The 17582-nt window shown below is 46.6% G+C and overlaps 1 protein-coding gene across 2 annotated transcripts in view; it reads left to right on the top strand.

The window, feature by feature from the left end:
- The window catches only part of LOC142245438 (uncharacterized), a 54259-nt gene that overhangs the window by 25961 nt on the left and 10716 nt on the right, over positions 1-17582 (top strand). For both annotated transcript variants that reach the window (XM_075318139.1, XM_075318138.1), the window contains exons 5-8: positions 504-655; positions 2905-3067; positions 3247-3438; positions 12189-12419. In XM_075318139.1, the coding sequence (XP_075174254.1) occupies positions 504-655; positions 2905-3067; positions 3247-3438; positions 12189-12419 (738 nt within the window). The remainder of the gene's footprint in view (positions 1-503; positions 656-2904; positions 3068-3246; positions 3439-12188; positions 12420-17582) is intronic.

The raw sequence follows: 17582 nt of genomic DNA, 5'->3' as shown, positions 1-17582 counted from the left end.
CTGTTATTGTAAACCTGCCTCTGATGATAATGAAATGTCTGAGAAGTTTCAGATTTTGTTGTTCAGTGTGAAAAATTATTTTTTTTAAAAAACTAAAAAGTGACATGGAAAATAAAAGAAAAATCATTACAATTTATGCAGCAGGTAATTTTTAGATAATACTTTACCTTTTGGTGTATAGTGCTGCATGTACGGCAGGGGTCAGAGAGGGGCGGTCTAGTGTACAATACAAGCTTCCAAATATAAAAAGGGGAAATATAGTAATGACAACCCCATTGTGTCAAAGGAAATTGGTTCCACGTTCAGACAATCTACCCAGCTTTCCCAACCCCCAGAACGTCTCCTGCCAGCCCCAGCCATGTGCACCCGTGCCCGCCTATTGTGTCGCCCCCGCTTGGTATGCTGGATGCAGGTTCTCCTCCCTTTATTGTAGGATATTTTTAATGCACTTAGTAAATCTGCCTTTCAGGCATCCTGGCAATGTCTTCCGCTTGTCGTTTCAGGGTGGCTGGCACTGCCATGGAATACAAAGTGGTGTTCAGCGTGCGCCCCGGGAGCCTGATGTCTGCCGCGCAGGAACTGGTCCTCTCTAATCCATCCATGCTTTTGGAGTCCTCGGAAAAACCCTATAGGATCTATAACACCACCCTGACAGGTGAGGAGACCCCTGATCAGACCTCGGCCCCCTGATTAGTCGCCGCATTAGAAATGATGTGAACTTTGACCTGTTTCCATGGTAGGAACATGGAAATGTTTTCTTCCTGGAATGACGAGGTATATTCCTCTTTGGGGAGGTGACCCGGTGACCCGTCCTGTGCTCCCAGCGCTCGTACCATCCTCTATAAACGCCTGTCACCTTTTATCACAGTGTCACTTACTGACGTCAGGCGAGGCCAAACTGTTTTTCTAAGCTATTTTCAGTACCACGTTCCTGGGGTTCCACAATTTAGTCAAATTTCTGCCCAAGTGGCTTATCGTGGTTTTCCCTTCTCAGACATTGAGAACCTGTCCGGAGAATATACCATAAATCTACGCTGGTCTGAAAGAGAAGACAATGTGCCGGCCATATGTCACATTTCTCATACAAATGAATTTGGAGAATAGAGGCCAGTCCTCCATTCCAGGTCCTGGGGATGAGCCGCAAATGTGCAAGATGGAAAGAAGCCTTTATTAAGCCACTGGACAAGAGGGACTGGAATATTACTCTAGTCCCTGGTAGTCAGTGGCTTAAAATGCCGCTCCCTGGTGTCCAGTGGTATTTTACTTCAGTCCCTGGTGTCCAGTGGTATTTTACTTCAGTCCCTGGTGTCCAGTAGTTTATTGTTCCAGTATCTGGTGTCCATTTGTGTAATGTTTCAGTCCCTGATTCTCTGTAGTTCATTGTAACACACCCTGATCTATAATGGTTTATTACTCCAGTCCCTGGTGTCCAATAGTTTATTACTCCAGTCCCTGGTGTCCAATAGTTTATTACTCCAGTCCCTGGTGTCCAATAGTTTATTACTCCAGTCCCTGGTGTCCAATAGTTTATTACTCCAGTCCATGGTGTCCAATAGTTTATTACTCCAGTCCCTGGTGTCCTATAGTTTATTACTTCAGTCCCCGGTGTCCAGTAAGTTATTTATCCAGTCCCTGGTGTCCAACGGTTTATTACTCCAGATCCTGGTGTCCAATAAGTTATTAATCAGTTCTGGTTTCCAATGGTTTATTACTCCAGTCCCTGGTGTCCTATAGTGTATTACTCCAGTCCCTGGTGTCCAATATTTTATTACTCCAGTCCCTGGTGTCCTATAGTTTATTACTTCAGTCCCTGGTGTCCAGTAAGTTATTAATCCAGTCCCTGGTGTCCACTGGTTTATTACTCCAGATCCTGGTGTCCAATAAGTTATTAATCAGTCCCTGGTGTCCAATAGTTTATTACTACAGTCCCTGGTGTCCATTGGTTTATTACTCCAGATCCTGGTGTCCAATAAGTTATTAATCAGTCCCTGGTTTCCAATGGTTTATTACTCCAGTCCCTGGGAGTCCTATAGTTTATTACTCCAATCCCTGGAGTCCTATAGTTTATTACTCCAGTTCCTGATGGCCAAAAGTGTATTACTCCAGTCCCTGGTGTCCAATAGGTTATTACTCCAGTGTCTGGTGTCCGTTAGTTTATTACTCCAGTCCATGGTATCCAATAGGTTATTACTCCAGTGTCTGGTGTCCATTAGTTTATGGTGTCCAATAGGTTATTACTCCAGTGTCTGGTGTCTATTGGATTCTTACTCCAATTACAGGTGTCTTTTAGTTTATTATTCTAGTGCTGGTTCTCCAATGGTTTATTACTCCAGTCCCTGGTGTCCAGTGGATTATTACTCCAATCCCTGGAGTCCTTTAGTTTATTATTCCAGTCCCTGATGTTTAGTGGTGTTATATGTGTCCCTAGCAACCACTTATTTACGGTATTTCTTCAGTTCCTGGTGTCCATTGGTTTCTAATTCCAGTCCTTGGTGTCCAGTGGTTTATAATTCTAGTCCCTGGTTTCAAGTGGTCTATTATTCCAGTCCCTGGTGTCTAGTGGTGTAATGTTCCATACTCTAGGGCACTGGGATCCAGTGGTGTAAATTTCCAATCCTTGGTGTCCAGTGGTATAATATTCCAGTGTCCAGTTTTTTAATTCTCCAGTCCCTGATGTCCATTCATTTATTATTCCAATCCTTTGTGTCCACCAGACTATTAATCCAGTTCCTGATGTCCTATAGTTTATTACTCCAGTCCCTGGTGTCCAGTTGTGTAATACTCCAGTTCTTGGTGTCCATTGATGTAATTTTCCAGTCCCTGGTGTCTAGTGGTTTGCTACTCTTGGCCTTCTAGTCCTTGGTGTCATCTCTTTCATTCCTGCATCTCGTCTCCTCCCTACAGACAGCCGTGCTGACCCATGTAGTGACTGGTTCGCTTGTCCTCGGGGTTTCCGGTGCGTGCCTCTGCGGAAGCTCAGCGCTCTCTGTTTGTCACCTTGTCACAGTGTCTTCTGCCACAACAACGGCATCTGCATCCACCGCAAAGGGCAGGACCCTGAGTGCCAGTGAGTATTATGCATGGAGTTCTGTGTGCCACGGTGAGAGCCGGAGCGCGGAGGGAGGAAACTGAGGAGCCATCAGGTCACCTGTAGTCTTGAGGGTTGATTGTTTGCTCAGTGGTTTATTGTTGTAGTTGGGGGGGATTTCGTGTCCATCACTTCTGATTCTGTCCTGACCCCATCAGGTGCCCGATCGGCAGAGATTTTTGGTACATGGGACAAACCTGCGACTACAGAATGACCCATCACCGCCTTGCCGCCATTGCCTGCGCTGTGGTGTTTTCCATCATCATCTGCGCCGCGGCCGCTGTTTTCGTCTTGGTTCGGAGGTTTCAGACCCAGATCCTGCAACAGAAAGTGGCCCAGACGCAAAGCAGGTAGGGACTTTGGGGCCTGTAGGGACTTTGGGGGAAATTTATCATCAGCACCAATTTTTAAAGAAAACTCAACATTTTACCGACCCTCTGTTATTCTTCCTGGAAATGTATGAATGAAATGAACCGACCGATTCTCATGTGCAGACAAGATTTACAGGTACGTCACACATCTGCTGCATGGAGTGGGCTCAGGATCTGCGGGCTAGCCGTACCTGACAGATGCCAGCTGTGTTACACAGTCTGCATCGGCTTTTACTAGTTTGCTCCGATTGGCACTTTTCAATAATCTGTGATAGCATCATTTAATTGGTTTAATTGCCAGCACGAGAGTGTACGGCACCTGTCAGCCCCTGCAGGTTGCTGATGGGGTGACATGACAGTCAGGGCCACCAGAAGACCCGCATGGCGGCCATTTTGAATTCATAAGAGTTTGTTGTTTTGACTATATACTGCTAGAAAGTAGTACGGGTAATATTACAGTATAAAGAATAAGCAATCACACGGTTCATGTCTCCTAAGGGACTAAATAATAAAGGTCAAAAAAAAAAAAAATTCCGATTCCTCATCTAAGGCCCCCTTCACACCTCCATGATAAAGGCGCACGTTTTTCACAATCTGTGTTGAAGGTGTGTATGGCCCCTTTGTGTGCTGTGATTTTGGCACATGTATGTTCTCGCTGTGCTATCCATGATAGCACACGGAGATCAGGAACTTTTTACTCACCTGTCTCCGGCGCTGCTGCTGCTTCCGGGTCCACAGTGCAGAAAATATTCATGAGCATAATGAGAGGGACCGGAAGCAGGTGACAGCAACGCCAAAGACAGCAGCGCTGGAGACAGGTGAGTAGAGAAAATCCTTTGCTTTCAAAGACATGTGTTTTCTCTGGTACGTGTCACGTGGATCACTTCAGTGTGTGGTCCGTGTGACATCAGTGCTGCCGGAGAAAAACGGACATGTCTCTGTGCGGAACACATGAAGCTAATGACCGTCATGGCCGCTCCTTTCCTTCTCTGGACCCCTTTTCCTGTCACCCCTTTGGACTCTGTGTTTTTCTGTGGAGTCATGGGGGCAGGAGTGATACCCCCGGCTCCCCCGCATAGTGCTGGGGTTACGGGATACCCTGTTGTCCATTACTTTGGCTCTTATAGATGCCCCAGCCCTAGTCACTGGCTCGCGTTCAGCCATGCAGGCAATCTCCGGTGTTCCTGCTGCCTGCGCTCACTACAGCTCGCATTTTGTATTCCCGGCTCGCCTCCTGCTGGCTGGGAAAACCATCGCCGCCTGCTCAGGCGATGGAAGCGGCCCGGGTATCTGTTGCCATGGTAACCAGAGATGAGCATTGATATTGGCGATCATTTATAGGGTCTCTTAAATCCCAGGCAATTGTCATGAGACCGCGTCTTGCTTCAGGATATCTGGACCCAGTAATAAGAGAGAATAACAGACTGCAAAATGTGGAAAATGTGGAAAATGGAGAAATAAAGCCATCAGCCATAACATTAAAACCACCGACAGGTGAAGTGAAGAACATCATTATCTAGTGACTAATGGCGCCGGTCAGAGATGGAGATGTTATTAGCAGGAGACCGGTCAGTGCTGGGAGCTGAAGCGATGGAAGCCGGAAAAATGGGTGACTGAGAGAAGGGCCAAATTGTGATAGATAAACAGCCGTGTCTTCTCCAAAATGGCGGCTGTTATGACGTGTTCCCGATATACTAATATACGGCAGGTCTTGTGGGGTGTTCCTGGTATACGTCAGGTCTTGTGGGGTGTTCCCGGTATACGGCAGGTCTTGTGCGGTGTTCCTGCTATACATCAGGTTTTGTGGGGTGTTCCCGGTATACGGCAGATCTTGTGGGGTGTTCCCGGTATATGGCAGGTCTTGTGGGATGTTCCTGGTATACGGCAGGTCTTGAGGGGTGTTCCCGGTATACGGCAGGTCTTGAGGGGTGTTCCCGGTATACGGCAGATCTTGTGGGGTGTTTCCGGTATACGGCAGGTCTTGTGGGGTGTTCCTGGTATACATCAGGTCTTGTGGGTCTTCCCGGTATACAGAGGGTCTTGTAGGGTGTTCCCGGTATATGGAGGGTCTTGTGGGGTGTTCCCGGTATACGGCAGGTCTTGTGGGGTGTTCCCGCTATAAGTCAGGTCTTGTGGGGTGTTCCTGGTATACGTCAGGTCTTGTGGGGTGTTCCTGGTATACATCAGGTCTTGTGGGTCTTCCCGGTATACAGAGGGTCTTGTAGGGTGTTCCTGGTATACGGCAGGTCTTGTGGGGTGTTACCGGTATACAGCAAGTCTTGTGGGGTGTTCCCAGTATACGGCAGGTCTTGTGGGGTGTTCCCAGTATACAACAGGTCTGGTGGGGTGTTCCTGATATACGTCAGGTCTTGTGGGGTGTTCCTGGTATATGGAGGGTCTTGTGGGGTGTTCCCGGTATACGGCAGGTCTTGTGGGGTGTTCCTGGTATACGTCAGGTCTTGTGGGGTGTTCCCGGTATACGGCAGGTCTTGTGGGGTGTTCCCGGTATACGGCAGGTCTTGTGCGGTGTTCCTGCTATACATCAGGTTTTGTGGGGTGTTCCCGGTATACAGCAGATCTTGTGGGGTGTTCCCGGTATACGGCAGGTCTTGTGGGATGTTCCTGGTATACGGCAGGTCTTGTGGGGTGTCCCCGGTATACGGCAGGTCTTGTGGGGTATTCCTGGTATACGGCAGGTCTTGTGGGGTGTTCCTGGTATACGGCAGGTCTTGTGGGGTGTTCCTGGTATACGGCAGGTCTTGTGGGGTGTTCCTGGTATACGGCAGGTCTTGTGGGGTGTTCCTGGTATACGGCAGGTCTTGTGGGGTGTTCCTGGTATACGGCAGGTCTTGTGGGGTGTTCCTGGTATACGGCAGGTCTTGTGGGGTGTTCCTGGTATATGGCAGGTCTTGTGGGGTGTTCCTGGTATACGGCAGGTCTTGTGGGGTGTTCCTGGTATACGGCAGGTCTTGTGGGGTGTTCCCGGTATACGGCAGGTCTTGTGGGGTGTTCCCGGTATACGGCAGGTCTTGTGGGGTGTTCCCGGTATACGGCAGGTTTTGTGGGGTGTTCCCGGTATACGGCAGGTCTTGTGGGGTGTTCCCGGTATACGGCAGGTCTTGTGGGGTGTTCCCAGTATACGACAGGTCTTGTGGGCTGTTCTCGGTATACAGTAGATCTTGTAGGGTGTTCCCAGTATATGTCAGGTCTTGTGGGGTTTTCCCGGTATACGGCAGGTCTTGTGGGGTATTCCCGGTATATGACAGGTCTTGTGGGGTGTTCCCGGTATACGGCAGGTCATGTGCCTTGTTCCTGATGTATACAGCAGGTCTTATGGGGTGTTCCAGATAATGATATGCAGTTGATGATGTTGCGTACCAAAATTCGACCAAGGTGGGAGACTCCATGATAGGGTCATGGGCTCCTCCCATGGATAGTGTGAGAAGTGAAGGCTAGCCTACCTCAGTATTGTTTAGTACCCTCTTTATTGCAGGAGGACTCACTAATGGCAGTGTGTGTCCGGTTTCAGCAACATAACGCCTCTGCCACACTAAAGAAAACTGTCCAGGAACAATTTGAGGAACATGACAAAGATATCGGGGTGATGATTTGTCTTCAATGATCTGCTGCCAGATACCACAGGACACCATCAAAGGTCTTGTGGAGCTCAGGCCTTGACAGATCACAACTGTTTTAGCAGCACTAAGATTAACTAACCAACATTAGGCCGCTGGTTGTAATGGTATGGCTGATCGATGCGTTCCCCTTATACTAGGAGAAAAGTTTCCAGGTCTGAGAAAAATTGTTAATATGTGAATTTTTAAAAAAATGGATGAGGTATGAAGGGTTTCAGAACATGTGGTTATCATGAACCCTCCACCCCCTGTTAACTGCCTGCGCTTGAGCTGTAAGGCAACAGCAGATATACTGCCCGCGCATGCGCTGTAAGGCAATAGCAGATAAAATGCCCGCGCATGCACTGTAAGGCAATAGCAGATATACTGCCCCCGCATGCGCTGTAAGGCAACAGCAGATATACTGCCTGCGCATGCACTGTAACTCAATAGCAGATATACTGCAGCACATACACTGAAACGCAATAGCAGATATACTGTTGCGCATGCACTGTAAGGCAATAGCAGATATACTGCCCGCGCATGCACTGTAATGCAACAGCAGATATACTGCCTGCGCATGCGCTGTAAGGCAATAGCAGATATACTGCCCGCGCATGCACTGTAAGGCAATAGCAGATATACTGTAGCACATGCACTGTAAGGCAATAGCAGATATACTGCCCGCGCATGCACTGTAAGGCAATAGCAGATATACTGCCCGCGCATGCACTGTAAGGCAATAGCAGATATACTGCCTGCGCATGCGCTGTAAGGCAATAGCAGATATACTGCCCGCGCATGCACTGTAACTCAATAGCAGATATACTGCAGCACATGCACTGAAACGCAATAGCAGATATACTGCAGCGCATGCACTGTAAGGCAATAGCAGATATACTGCCCGCGCATGCACTGTAAGACAATAGCAGATATACTGCCCGCGCATGCACTGTAAGACAACAGCAAATATACTGCCCGCGCATGCACTGGAAGGCAACAGCAGATATACTGCCTGCGCATGCGCTGTAAGGCAATAGCAGATATACTGCCCGTGCATGCACTGTAAGGCAATAGCAGATATACTGCAGCACATGCACTGTAAGGCAATAGCAGATATACTGCCCGCGCATGCACTGTAAGGCAATAGCAGATATACTGCCCGCGCATGCACTGTAAGGCAATAGCAGATATACTGCCTGCGGATGCGCTGTAAGGCAATAGCAGATATACTGCCTGCGCATGTGCTGTAAGGCAATAGCAGATATACTGCCCGCGCATGCACTGTAACTCAATAGCAGATATACTGCAGCACATGTACTGAAACGCAATAGCAGATATACTGCAGCGCATGCACTGTAAGGTAATAGCAGATATACTGCCCGCGCATGCGCTGTAAGGCAATAGCAGATATACTTCCCGCGCATGCACTGGAAGGCAATAGCAGATATACTGCCCGCACATGCACTGGAAGGCAATAGCAGATATACTGCCCGCGCATGCACTGGAAGGCAATAGCAGACATACTGCCTGCGCATGCGCTGTAACGCAATAGCAGATATACTGCCCGTGCATGCACTGTAAGGAAAGAGCAGATATACTGCAGCGCATGCACTGTAAGGCTATAGCAGATATAATGCCCGCGCATGCGCTGTAAGGCAATAGCAGATATACTGCCTGTGCATGCACTGTAAGGCAAGAGCAGATATACTGCCCGCGCATGCACTGTAAGGCAATAGCAGATATACTGCCCATGCATGCACTGTAAAGCAATAGCAGATATACTGCCCACGCATGCGCTGTAAGGCAATAGATATACTGCCTGCGCATGCACTGTAAGGCAATAGCAGATATACTGCAGCGCATGCACTGTAAGGCAATAGCAGATATACTGCCCGCGCATGCACTGGAAGGCAATAGCAGATATACTGCCCGCGCATGCACTGGAAGGCAATAGCAGATATACTGCCCGCGCATGCACTGGAAGGCAATAGCAGATATACTGCCCGCGCATGCACTGTAAGGCAATAGCAGATATACTGCCCGCGCATGCACTGTAAGACAATAGCAGATATACTGCCCATGCATGCACTGTAAAGCAATAGCAGATATACTGCCCGCGCATGCGCTGTAAGGCAATAGATATACTGCCTGCGCATGCACTGTAAGGCAATAGCAGATATACTGCAGCGCATGCACTGTAAGGCAATAGCAGATATACTGCCCGCGCATGCACTGGAAGGCAATAGCAGATATACTGCCCGCGCATGCACTGGAAGGCAATAGCAGATATACTGCCCGCGCATGCACTGGAAGGCAATAGCAGATATACTGCCCGCGCATGCACTGTAAGGCAATAGCAGATATACTGCCCGCGCATGCACTGTAAGACAATAGCAGATATACTGCCCGCGCATGCACTGTAAGACAACAGCAAATATACTGCCCGCGCATGCACTGGAAGGCAATAGCAGACATACTGCCTGCGCATGTGCTTTAAGGCAATAGCAGATATACTGCCCGTGCATGCACTGTAAGGCAAGAGCAGATATACTGCCCATGCATGCACTGTAAAGCAATAGCAGATATACTGCCCACGCATGCACTGTAAGGAAAGAGCAGATATACTGCAGCGCATGCACTGTAAGGCTATAGCAGATATACTGCCCGCGCATGCGCTGTAAGGCAATAGCAGATATACTGCCTGTGCATGCACTGTAAGGCAAGAGCAGATATACTGCCCGCGCATGCACTGGAAGGCAATAGCAGATATACTGCCCGCGCATGCACTGTAAGGCAATAGCAGATATACTGCCCGTGCATGCACTGGAAGGCAATAGCAGATATACTGCCCGCGCATGCACTGGAAGGCAATAGCAGATATACTGCCCGCGCATGCACTGTAAGACAATAGCAGATATACTGCCCGCGCATGCACTGTAAGACAATAGCAAATATACTGCCCGCGCATGCACTGTAAGACAACAGAAAATATACTGCCCGCGCATGCACTGGAAGGCAATAGCAGACATACTGCCTGCGCATGCGCTTTAAGGCAATAGCAGATATACTGCCCGTGCATGCACTGTAAGGAAAGAGCAGATATACTGCCCGCGCATGCACTGTAAGGCAATAGCAGATATACTGCCTGCGCATGCACTGTAAGGCAATAGCAGATATACTGCCTGTGCATGCACTGTAAGGCAATAGCAGATATACTGCCCGTGCATGCGCTGTAAGGCAATAGCAGATATACTGCCCGCGCATGCGCTGTAAGGCAATGGGGACAATTTTTTTAGATCTGACCCTGAGATACAATGTAGTGTCAGTGTGCAGCTTGTATAACAGGGTAAATCTGGTGTCCTCTAAATAACTTAACACACAACCATTAATGTCTAAACCGCTGGCAACAAAAGTGAGTACACCTCTAATTGAAAATAACTAAAGTGTGAATATTTTGTGTGGCTGCCATTATTTTCAAGCATGGCCTTCACTCTCTTGGGCCTGGAGAATCACAGGAGCCGCTGGATCCTCATCCTTCCTCCATGACGACATCTCGGAGCTGGTGGATGGTAGAGACCTTGCGCTCCTCCACCTTTCGTTTGAGGAGGCTCCACAGATGGAAGAGGATCCAGCAGTTCCTGTGACCTCCATGCCCAAGAGAGCTAAGGCCAGACTGGAAAATAAGGATGGCCACACAAACTATTCACACTTTGGACACAATTTAGCCATTTTCACTTAGGGGTGTACTCACTTTTGTCGCCAGCAGTTTAGACATTAATGGCTGTGTGCTGAGTTAGTTACCCTTACACTGACACTGTACATTGTATCACAGGGTTAGATCCCCAGTGCTGTCCGAGGAAAAGATATAATTAAATGTGTGAGGGGTGTACTCACTTTTGTGATATAGTGTAAGTACCATGTTTTTATCCACACTAGCATTGGTCTGGGACATTGCACAGTCACAGTCAGACCATATATACCGTGTTTAGCAAGACCTTATAGACTTGTCCTTGCTTGATGTCCCTTTTCCTTTAAACATCCATTTATCATGTTTTTTTGTGGCGATTTATCTATATAAAATCAAGTAACGTTATAGGGTAAATTAGCATGATATAGAGACAGCCATCGAGGAGCGGGGGCGCCACTGTCGTCAATTTGGGGTTCCAAGCTCCACGGATAGGTAGCATCAGCCATTAGGGGTACAATTCAGGGATATATCAGTATTGGGGTATTAATTGACGCATTCATTATCAGTATATTATTTTTTCACCTTTTTTGCGCATTCTAGCACTATGTGTTTTTTGTTGTTGTTTTGATAGTCCATAATTAGCGTTGAGCGGACTCGGACTGGCAAAATCCGGATCCGCACGGTTTGAGCGGCCGATCCGAGTCTGACCCGGACGCGGGATTCCGGGTGCATGATTCGGCCCCTCTCCCTCTCCTCTCTCCCTCCCTCTCCCCTCTCCCCCTCCCCTCTCCCCTCTCCCCCTCCCCTCTCCCCCTCCCCTCTCCCCTCTCCCCCTCCCTCTCCCCATCCTCCTCCCCCTTCCCTCGCCCCCCTTCCCCTCCCTCTCCCTCTCCCCTCTCCCCCTCCCTCTCCGTCCTCCCTCTCCCTCCTCTCTCCCTCCTCCCTCCCTCCCTCTCCCCTCTCCCCCTCCCTCTCCATCCTCCCTCTCCCTCCTCTCTCCCTCCTCCCTCCCTCTCCCCTCTCCCCCTCCCTCTCCCCCCTCCCTCTAACCCTCCCCCTCCATCTCCCCCTCCCCCATCCCTATCCCTTGCCCTCTCCCCCTCCCCCTCCCTCTCCCTCCCTTTCCCCTCTCCCCCTCCCTCTCCCTCCTCCCTCCCTCTCCCCCTCCCTCTCCCCCTCCCCCTCCTTCTCCCTATCCCCCCTCCCCCTCCCCCCTCCCTCTCCCCCTCCTCCCTGGGGCCGGATTCCGGATCGGATCCGGACTTCTTTGTCAACCTGCCGCTGATCCGCCGGACCCGGATTATTGCCAGTCCGCTCAACTCTATCCATAATTTAATTTATACCTTATAAAACATCTTTACGTTTTTGGGTTTTTTTCATGATTACCGCGTAATTCGTGTTGACTGACAGTTGTAATAATTTAGTTACAGGAGGTTCAGTCGCTTTGATGATGTCCCCACGCATTTCTGGTGCCCTTCACAAACATGGCTGACAACCTCGGCGTCACTCAATTCCCTGGATAACCCGGCGTTCAGCAGCTCTGAAGAGGTGTTTCCCCTGCAGGCTCTGGGGAGCTGCGTGTGCGGCTGTCAAGATGGTGCGCGGAGCGGCTCCCAAACAAACCAGGCCCAGCAGCCCACCAGGGCCCCACCCAGGTAATGGCCGCGGCCTGGGAGATGGAAGTAAGCCTATTACTATAGTGAATTGTAATGATTGGGAATCTTGTTATGGGATGGGCGAGGCTACGGCCTAAATGCCCAGCAATGGAATGTATGCGTTGTTAAGCAGTAATACCCTAGCAACCAGACTGCCAGGCTTGACTGTTCTGTTCAAAGGGAAAGACAACAGCCTCCTCAGGCCTAAAATAATTTGGTTTGAGCACTGCCAAGCATCATTGCCCGTTTTCTGCCATTAGTACTGTGACAAATCTGCCCTGAACCAAAGACTGGTTGCTATGAGAATGTTTCCTGACAGGTCTTGGTGTTTAATTCTTCCCCAATTTCCCATCCACTTGTTTTCGAGCAATGCGATCGCTCTGTAGGGGGACGTCCACCACACTGGATTCAGAGGTGTCCACACAACTTCCCTTGGGGTATGTTCACACATATATCACACTGGATTCAGAGGTGTCCACACATCTTCCCTTGGGGTATGTTCACACATATATCACACTGGATTCAGAGGTGTCCACACATCTTCCCTTGGGGTATGTTCACACATATCATATCACACTGGATTCAAAGGTGTCCACACATCTTCCCTTGGGGTATGTTCACACATATCATATCACACTGGATTCAGAGGTGTCCATACATCTTCCCTTAGGGTATGTTCACACATATCATATCACACAGGATTCAGAGGTGTCCACACATCTTCTCTTGGGATATGTTCACACATATCATACCACACTGGATTCAGAGTTGTCCACACATCTTCCCTTGGGGTATGTTCACACATATATCACACTGAATTCAGAGGTGTCCACACATCTTCCCTTGGGGTATGTTCACACATCATATCACACTGGATTCAAAGGTGTCCACACATCTTCCCTTGGGGTATGTTCACACATATCATATCACACAGGATTCAGAGGTGTCCATACATCTTCCCTTGGGGTATGTTCACACAAATCATATCACACTGGATTCAGAGGTGTCCACACATCTTCCCTTGGGGTATGTTCACACATATCATATCACACTGGATTCAGAGGTGTCCACACATCTTCCCTTGAGGTATGTTCACACATATCATATCACACTGGATTCAGAGGTGTCCACACATCTTCCCTTTGGGTATGTTCACACATATCATATCACACTGGATTCAGAGGTGTCCACACATCTTCCCTTGAGGTATGTTCACACATATCATATCACACTGGATTCAGAGGTGTCCACACATCTTCCCTTGGGGTATGTTCACACATATCATATCACACTGGATTCAGAGGTGTCCACACATCTTCCCTTGGGGTATGTTCACACATCATATCACACTGGATTCAAAGGTGTCCACACATCTTCCCTTGGGGTATGTTCACACATATCATATCACACTGGATTCAGAGGTGTCCATACATCTTCCCTTGGGGTATGTTCACACATATCATATCACACTATATTCAGAGGTGTCCATACATCTTCCCTTGGGGTATGTTCACACATATCATATCACACTGGATTCAGAGGTGTCCACACATCTTCCCTTGAGGTATGTTCACACATATCATATCACACTGGATTCAGAGGTGTCCACACATCTTCCCTTGGGGTATGTTCACACATATCATATCACACTGGATTCAGAGGTGTCCACACATCTTCCCTTGGGGTATGTTCACACAGAGTTTTTTAAATGAATTTTACTGGCTGAACAATCCTTGAGGATTTTTTTTAGCTTTATTTTTCTCATAGAATCATAGAATGGTAGCATTGGAAGGGACCTCAAGGGCCATCGGGTCCAACCCCCTGCGAGTCCAGGTTTTCCTAAATCATCCCAGCTATAAAATCTTCCATTTTTCTGGCAAATCCACTTTGCTGGTCGTATGAGGATTTTTATGGTTTTTTTAGCTTTTTTTTTCTCTGATAAGGGTCTGAAAAATGATAAAGTTCATGTCATTTGTTTGAAAAACATCCTAAAAGAAACTTATTTAAATTATGCCGGGTCCAATAAAAAGGCTGCAAAGATCAGTTTAGGAAAAAAAATAAGATCAAGAAACAAAAAACTCCTCTAAAAAGTCATCAAAACTAGAGAATTTTCTGAAACTGTTTTTATTTGGAAAAACATGTTTTTTTTTTAACTTCATGAATATAGTATTAGGCTGTAGTCACAAAGGGCTTTTTTGGTGCGTTTTTTTTTCCTGACCAAAACCTGATCTTGTTGCAGGAAATCTCCTTTGAGTCATCTGCGTTTTTGGTGCGGATTTGGTGCGTTTTTTAGTGCCGTTTTTGCTGCATTTTTGGTGCGGATTTGCGGCGTTTTTTACTACCTAATTTGTTCTATCAATGAAAAAACGTTGCAAAAATGCTGCAAAGAATTGCCATCCTCATTCTGTGAAATCTGCAGCAAAAACGCAGGTATTTGACAAAAATAATCAGGGAAAAATCTGCAGGTGTTTGTGTGTGTGCATGAGATTTCAGAAATCTCATAGACTTTGCTGGAACTGTAAAAAGCAGTGTTTTATTAGCATGGATTTGCATAAAACCAAGGCAAAGCCGCAGCTAAAAAAAAACGCACCAAAAAAACCCTGTGTGAACATAGCCTTAGTTCCCATGAAGCTTTTTTATCTGGATTTTGAAGCAGATTCTGCTCCAAAATCCACATAAAAACATCCTAAAAGACGCCTTAATTTCTATACAAAAACACACCTACATTGCACATGGTGCTGAGTGCTTTTTTGGGAAACCGAAGCCACATGTGACTTCTTTAGGTGTTTCTGCTTGATAAAACTCTCCAAATTTCACTTCTGAAACAAGTGAAGGAGAACTCCCCCACACACAAAGACAACATGAAAAAACATACCTGAACAAGGTGCCAAAAATGTTTCAATTATGTTCACAGGTTTTTTTTGTTTTTATTTTTAAGAGGATTTTTCTGGGTAAAAATTTGATGCAGAGTTTTTCATGCTGATTTTGGCACTGATTGATGCTAAAACAAATTCTATTTATTTGAATGAGAAAACGCACGTACAGTAAACATGTTCCATTTATTTTTTCTTTTTAAAAAATACATTAAGCTTTGTTCACACAGACTGAAAACTCTACCTCTAAAAACCACTACAAAAAGTTGCACGGTTTTTTGCTCCGTTTTGTAAGCACAAGGGGGTTTTATGCTGTTTTTAGGCAGTTTTTGATGCTGTTTCCACTGAAAATACTTAATTAAAACCCCAATAAAAGGCATGCCAATCAACTTACATTTTTTTCATGATTTACATTACATGACATGATGCTTTTTTCTAGCACGGGTTAAAAAACACAAAGAGAAAAAGTGCAACGTGTGCGGTATAAGCGCTTTTTCTCATTCAGATTAAGGGGAAACTTGTTGTTGCAAGTGGATTTGAAGTGTTTGACGATGCAGATTTTTCCCTAAAATTTCCACAAAAAAAACTGTGCCAAAAAGCTCCGTGTGAATACTCTCTTAGAATTTCAAATGGATATTTATAAAAAAAAAAACCTCTAAAAAACAGCATTCACACAGCTAAAAAAATGTGTTCTTACTAATTGTGCCCAAAAACTTTTACAAGCCCTTTTTAGATGTTTTTTTATTCAGCCAGAAAAATCCTTGGCACAAAAAAACATGTTTTGTTACTTCTCTTTGCACGTGGAAAAAAAAAGCACTGTGTATACTAAGGTGTGTTTTTCCATTGAAATGCATAGAAAGCTTATTCAGAGTATTTGAAGCGGTTTCCTATGGGGATAATGGCGCGGAATCAGCTCCAAAATTCACATAACTAGAAGTCTGTGTGAACGTAACCTAAGATTGCAGGGGTTTTTTAATAATCAAACAGGATTTTATTAACCTTTTCACTAGGACCTCGCACCTGCTGTGGTGCTGCATTTACCCAACTCACATGGAGCTATCATACTTACATCCGAACAAGCCGGAGTACATCTCCACCCTGTGGCTGTAGCTCCTGCACATGCAGCCGGTTAGTTTTATCATTTATCTTTATAGTGGCCAATGCTCTGTTTTTCCTGATACAGAACTCCAAATCATCTGCATGAAGAGAAAAGATGAAATCCTGGCTGTCACCACCAGAGGGCGCAATGTAATGATATATTATGGATCTCAATGCATGGCTCCCTCTAGGGGTGACTGCAGGTAGAGAAAATTATATTCTTTATTCTAATTAGATTCTTTTCCATAAAAAACTGCCAAGATTGTTGGCACATTCTTTTAGCCCAGAATAACCTATTAGGGACACATAAGTCTCTTTGTGATGGTCACATGTAAATCATGGCCTCCATGGTGTGTGTGTGTGTGTATGTGGGTGAATATATATATATATTAATGTAAGACAGGGCCTTACTTTCGGGGAAACACGGTATATACATAATATATATTATATAATATAGTTATGCATTTTATTGCACATATATAGATAATACTAAACTAGATATATATTTTTATATATATATATATATATATATATATATATATATATATATATATATATATATATATATATATATATATATAAAAATATATATCTAGTTTAGTATTATCTATATATGTGCAATAAAATGCATAACTATATTATATAATATATATTATGTATATACCGTGTTTCCCCGAAAGTAAGGCCCTGTCTTACATTAATTTTACCCCCAAAAGTCCCACCCTGCCTTACTTTCGGGGGAGGCCTTACATTGGAAAAAAAAAACAATTTTCAACAACATCCCCTGCAGCCTCCCCATTGTTTCACAGTCCGGCATCCACCCCATCCTCCCCCCTGCAGCCTCCCCATTGTTTCACAGTCCGGCATCCACCCCATCCTCCCCCCTGCAGCCTCCCCATTGTTTCACAGTCCGGCATCCACCCCATCCTCCCCCCTGCACCCTCCCCATTGTTTCACAGTCCGGCATCCACCCCATCCTCCCCCCTGCACCCTCCCCATTGTTTCACAGTCCGGCATCCACCCCATCCTCCCCCCTGCAGCCTCCCCATTGTTTGAGAGTCCGGCATCCACCCCATCCTCCCCCCTGCACCCTCCCCATTGTTTCACAGTCCGGCATCCACCCCATCCTCCCCCCTGCAGCCTCCCCATTGTTTGAGAGTCCGGCATCCACCCCATCCTCCCCCCTGCACCC

The sequence above is a fragment of the Anomaloglossus baeobatrachus genome, chromosome 7 (genome assembly GCF_048569485.1).
Source record: "Anomaloglossus baeobatrachus isolate aAnoBae1 chromosome 7, aAnoBae1.hap1, whole genome shotgun sequence".
In the NCBI taxonomy this organism is placed as follows: domain Eukaryota; kingdom Metazoa; phylum Chordata; class Amphibia; order Anura; family Aromobatidae; genus Anomaloglossus; species Anomaloglossus baeobatrachus.
This window is presented reverse-complemented; position numbering and strand designations above follow the sequence as displayed.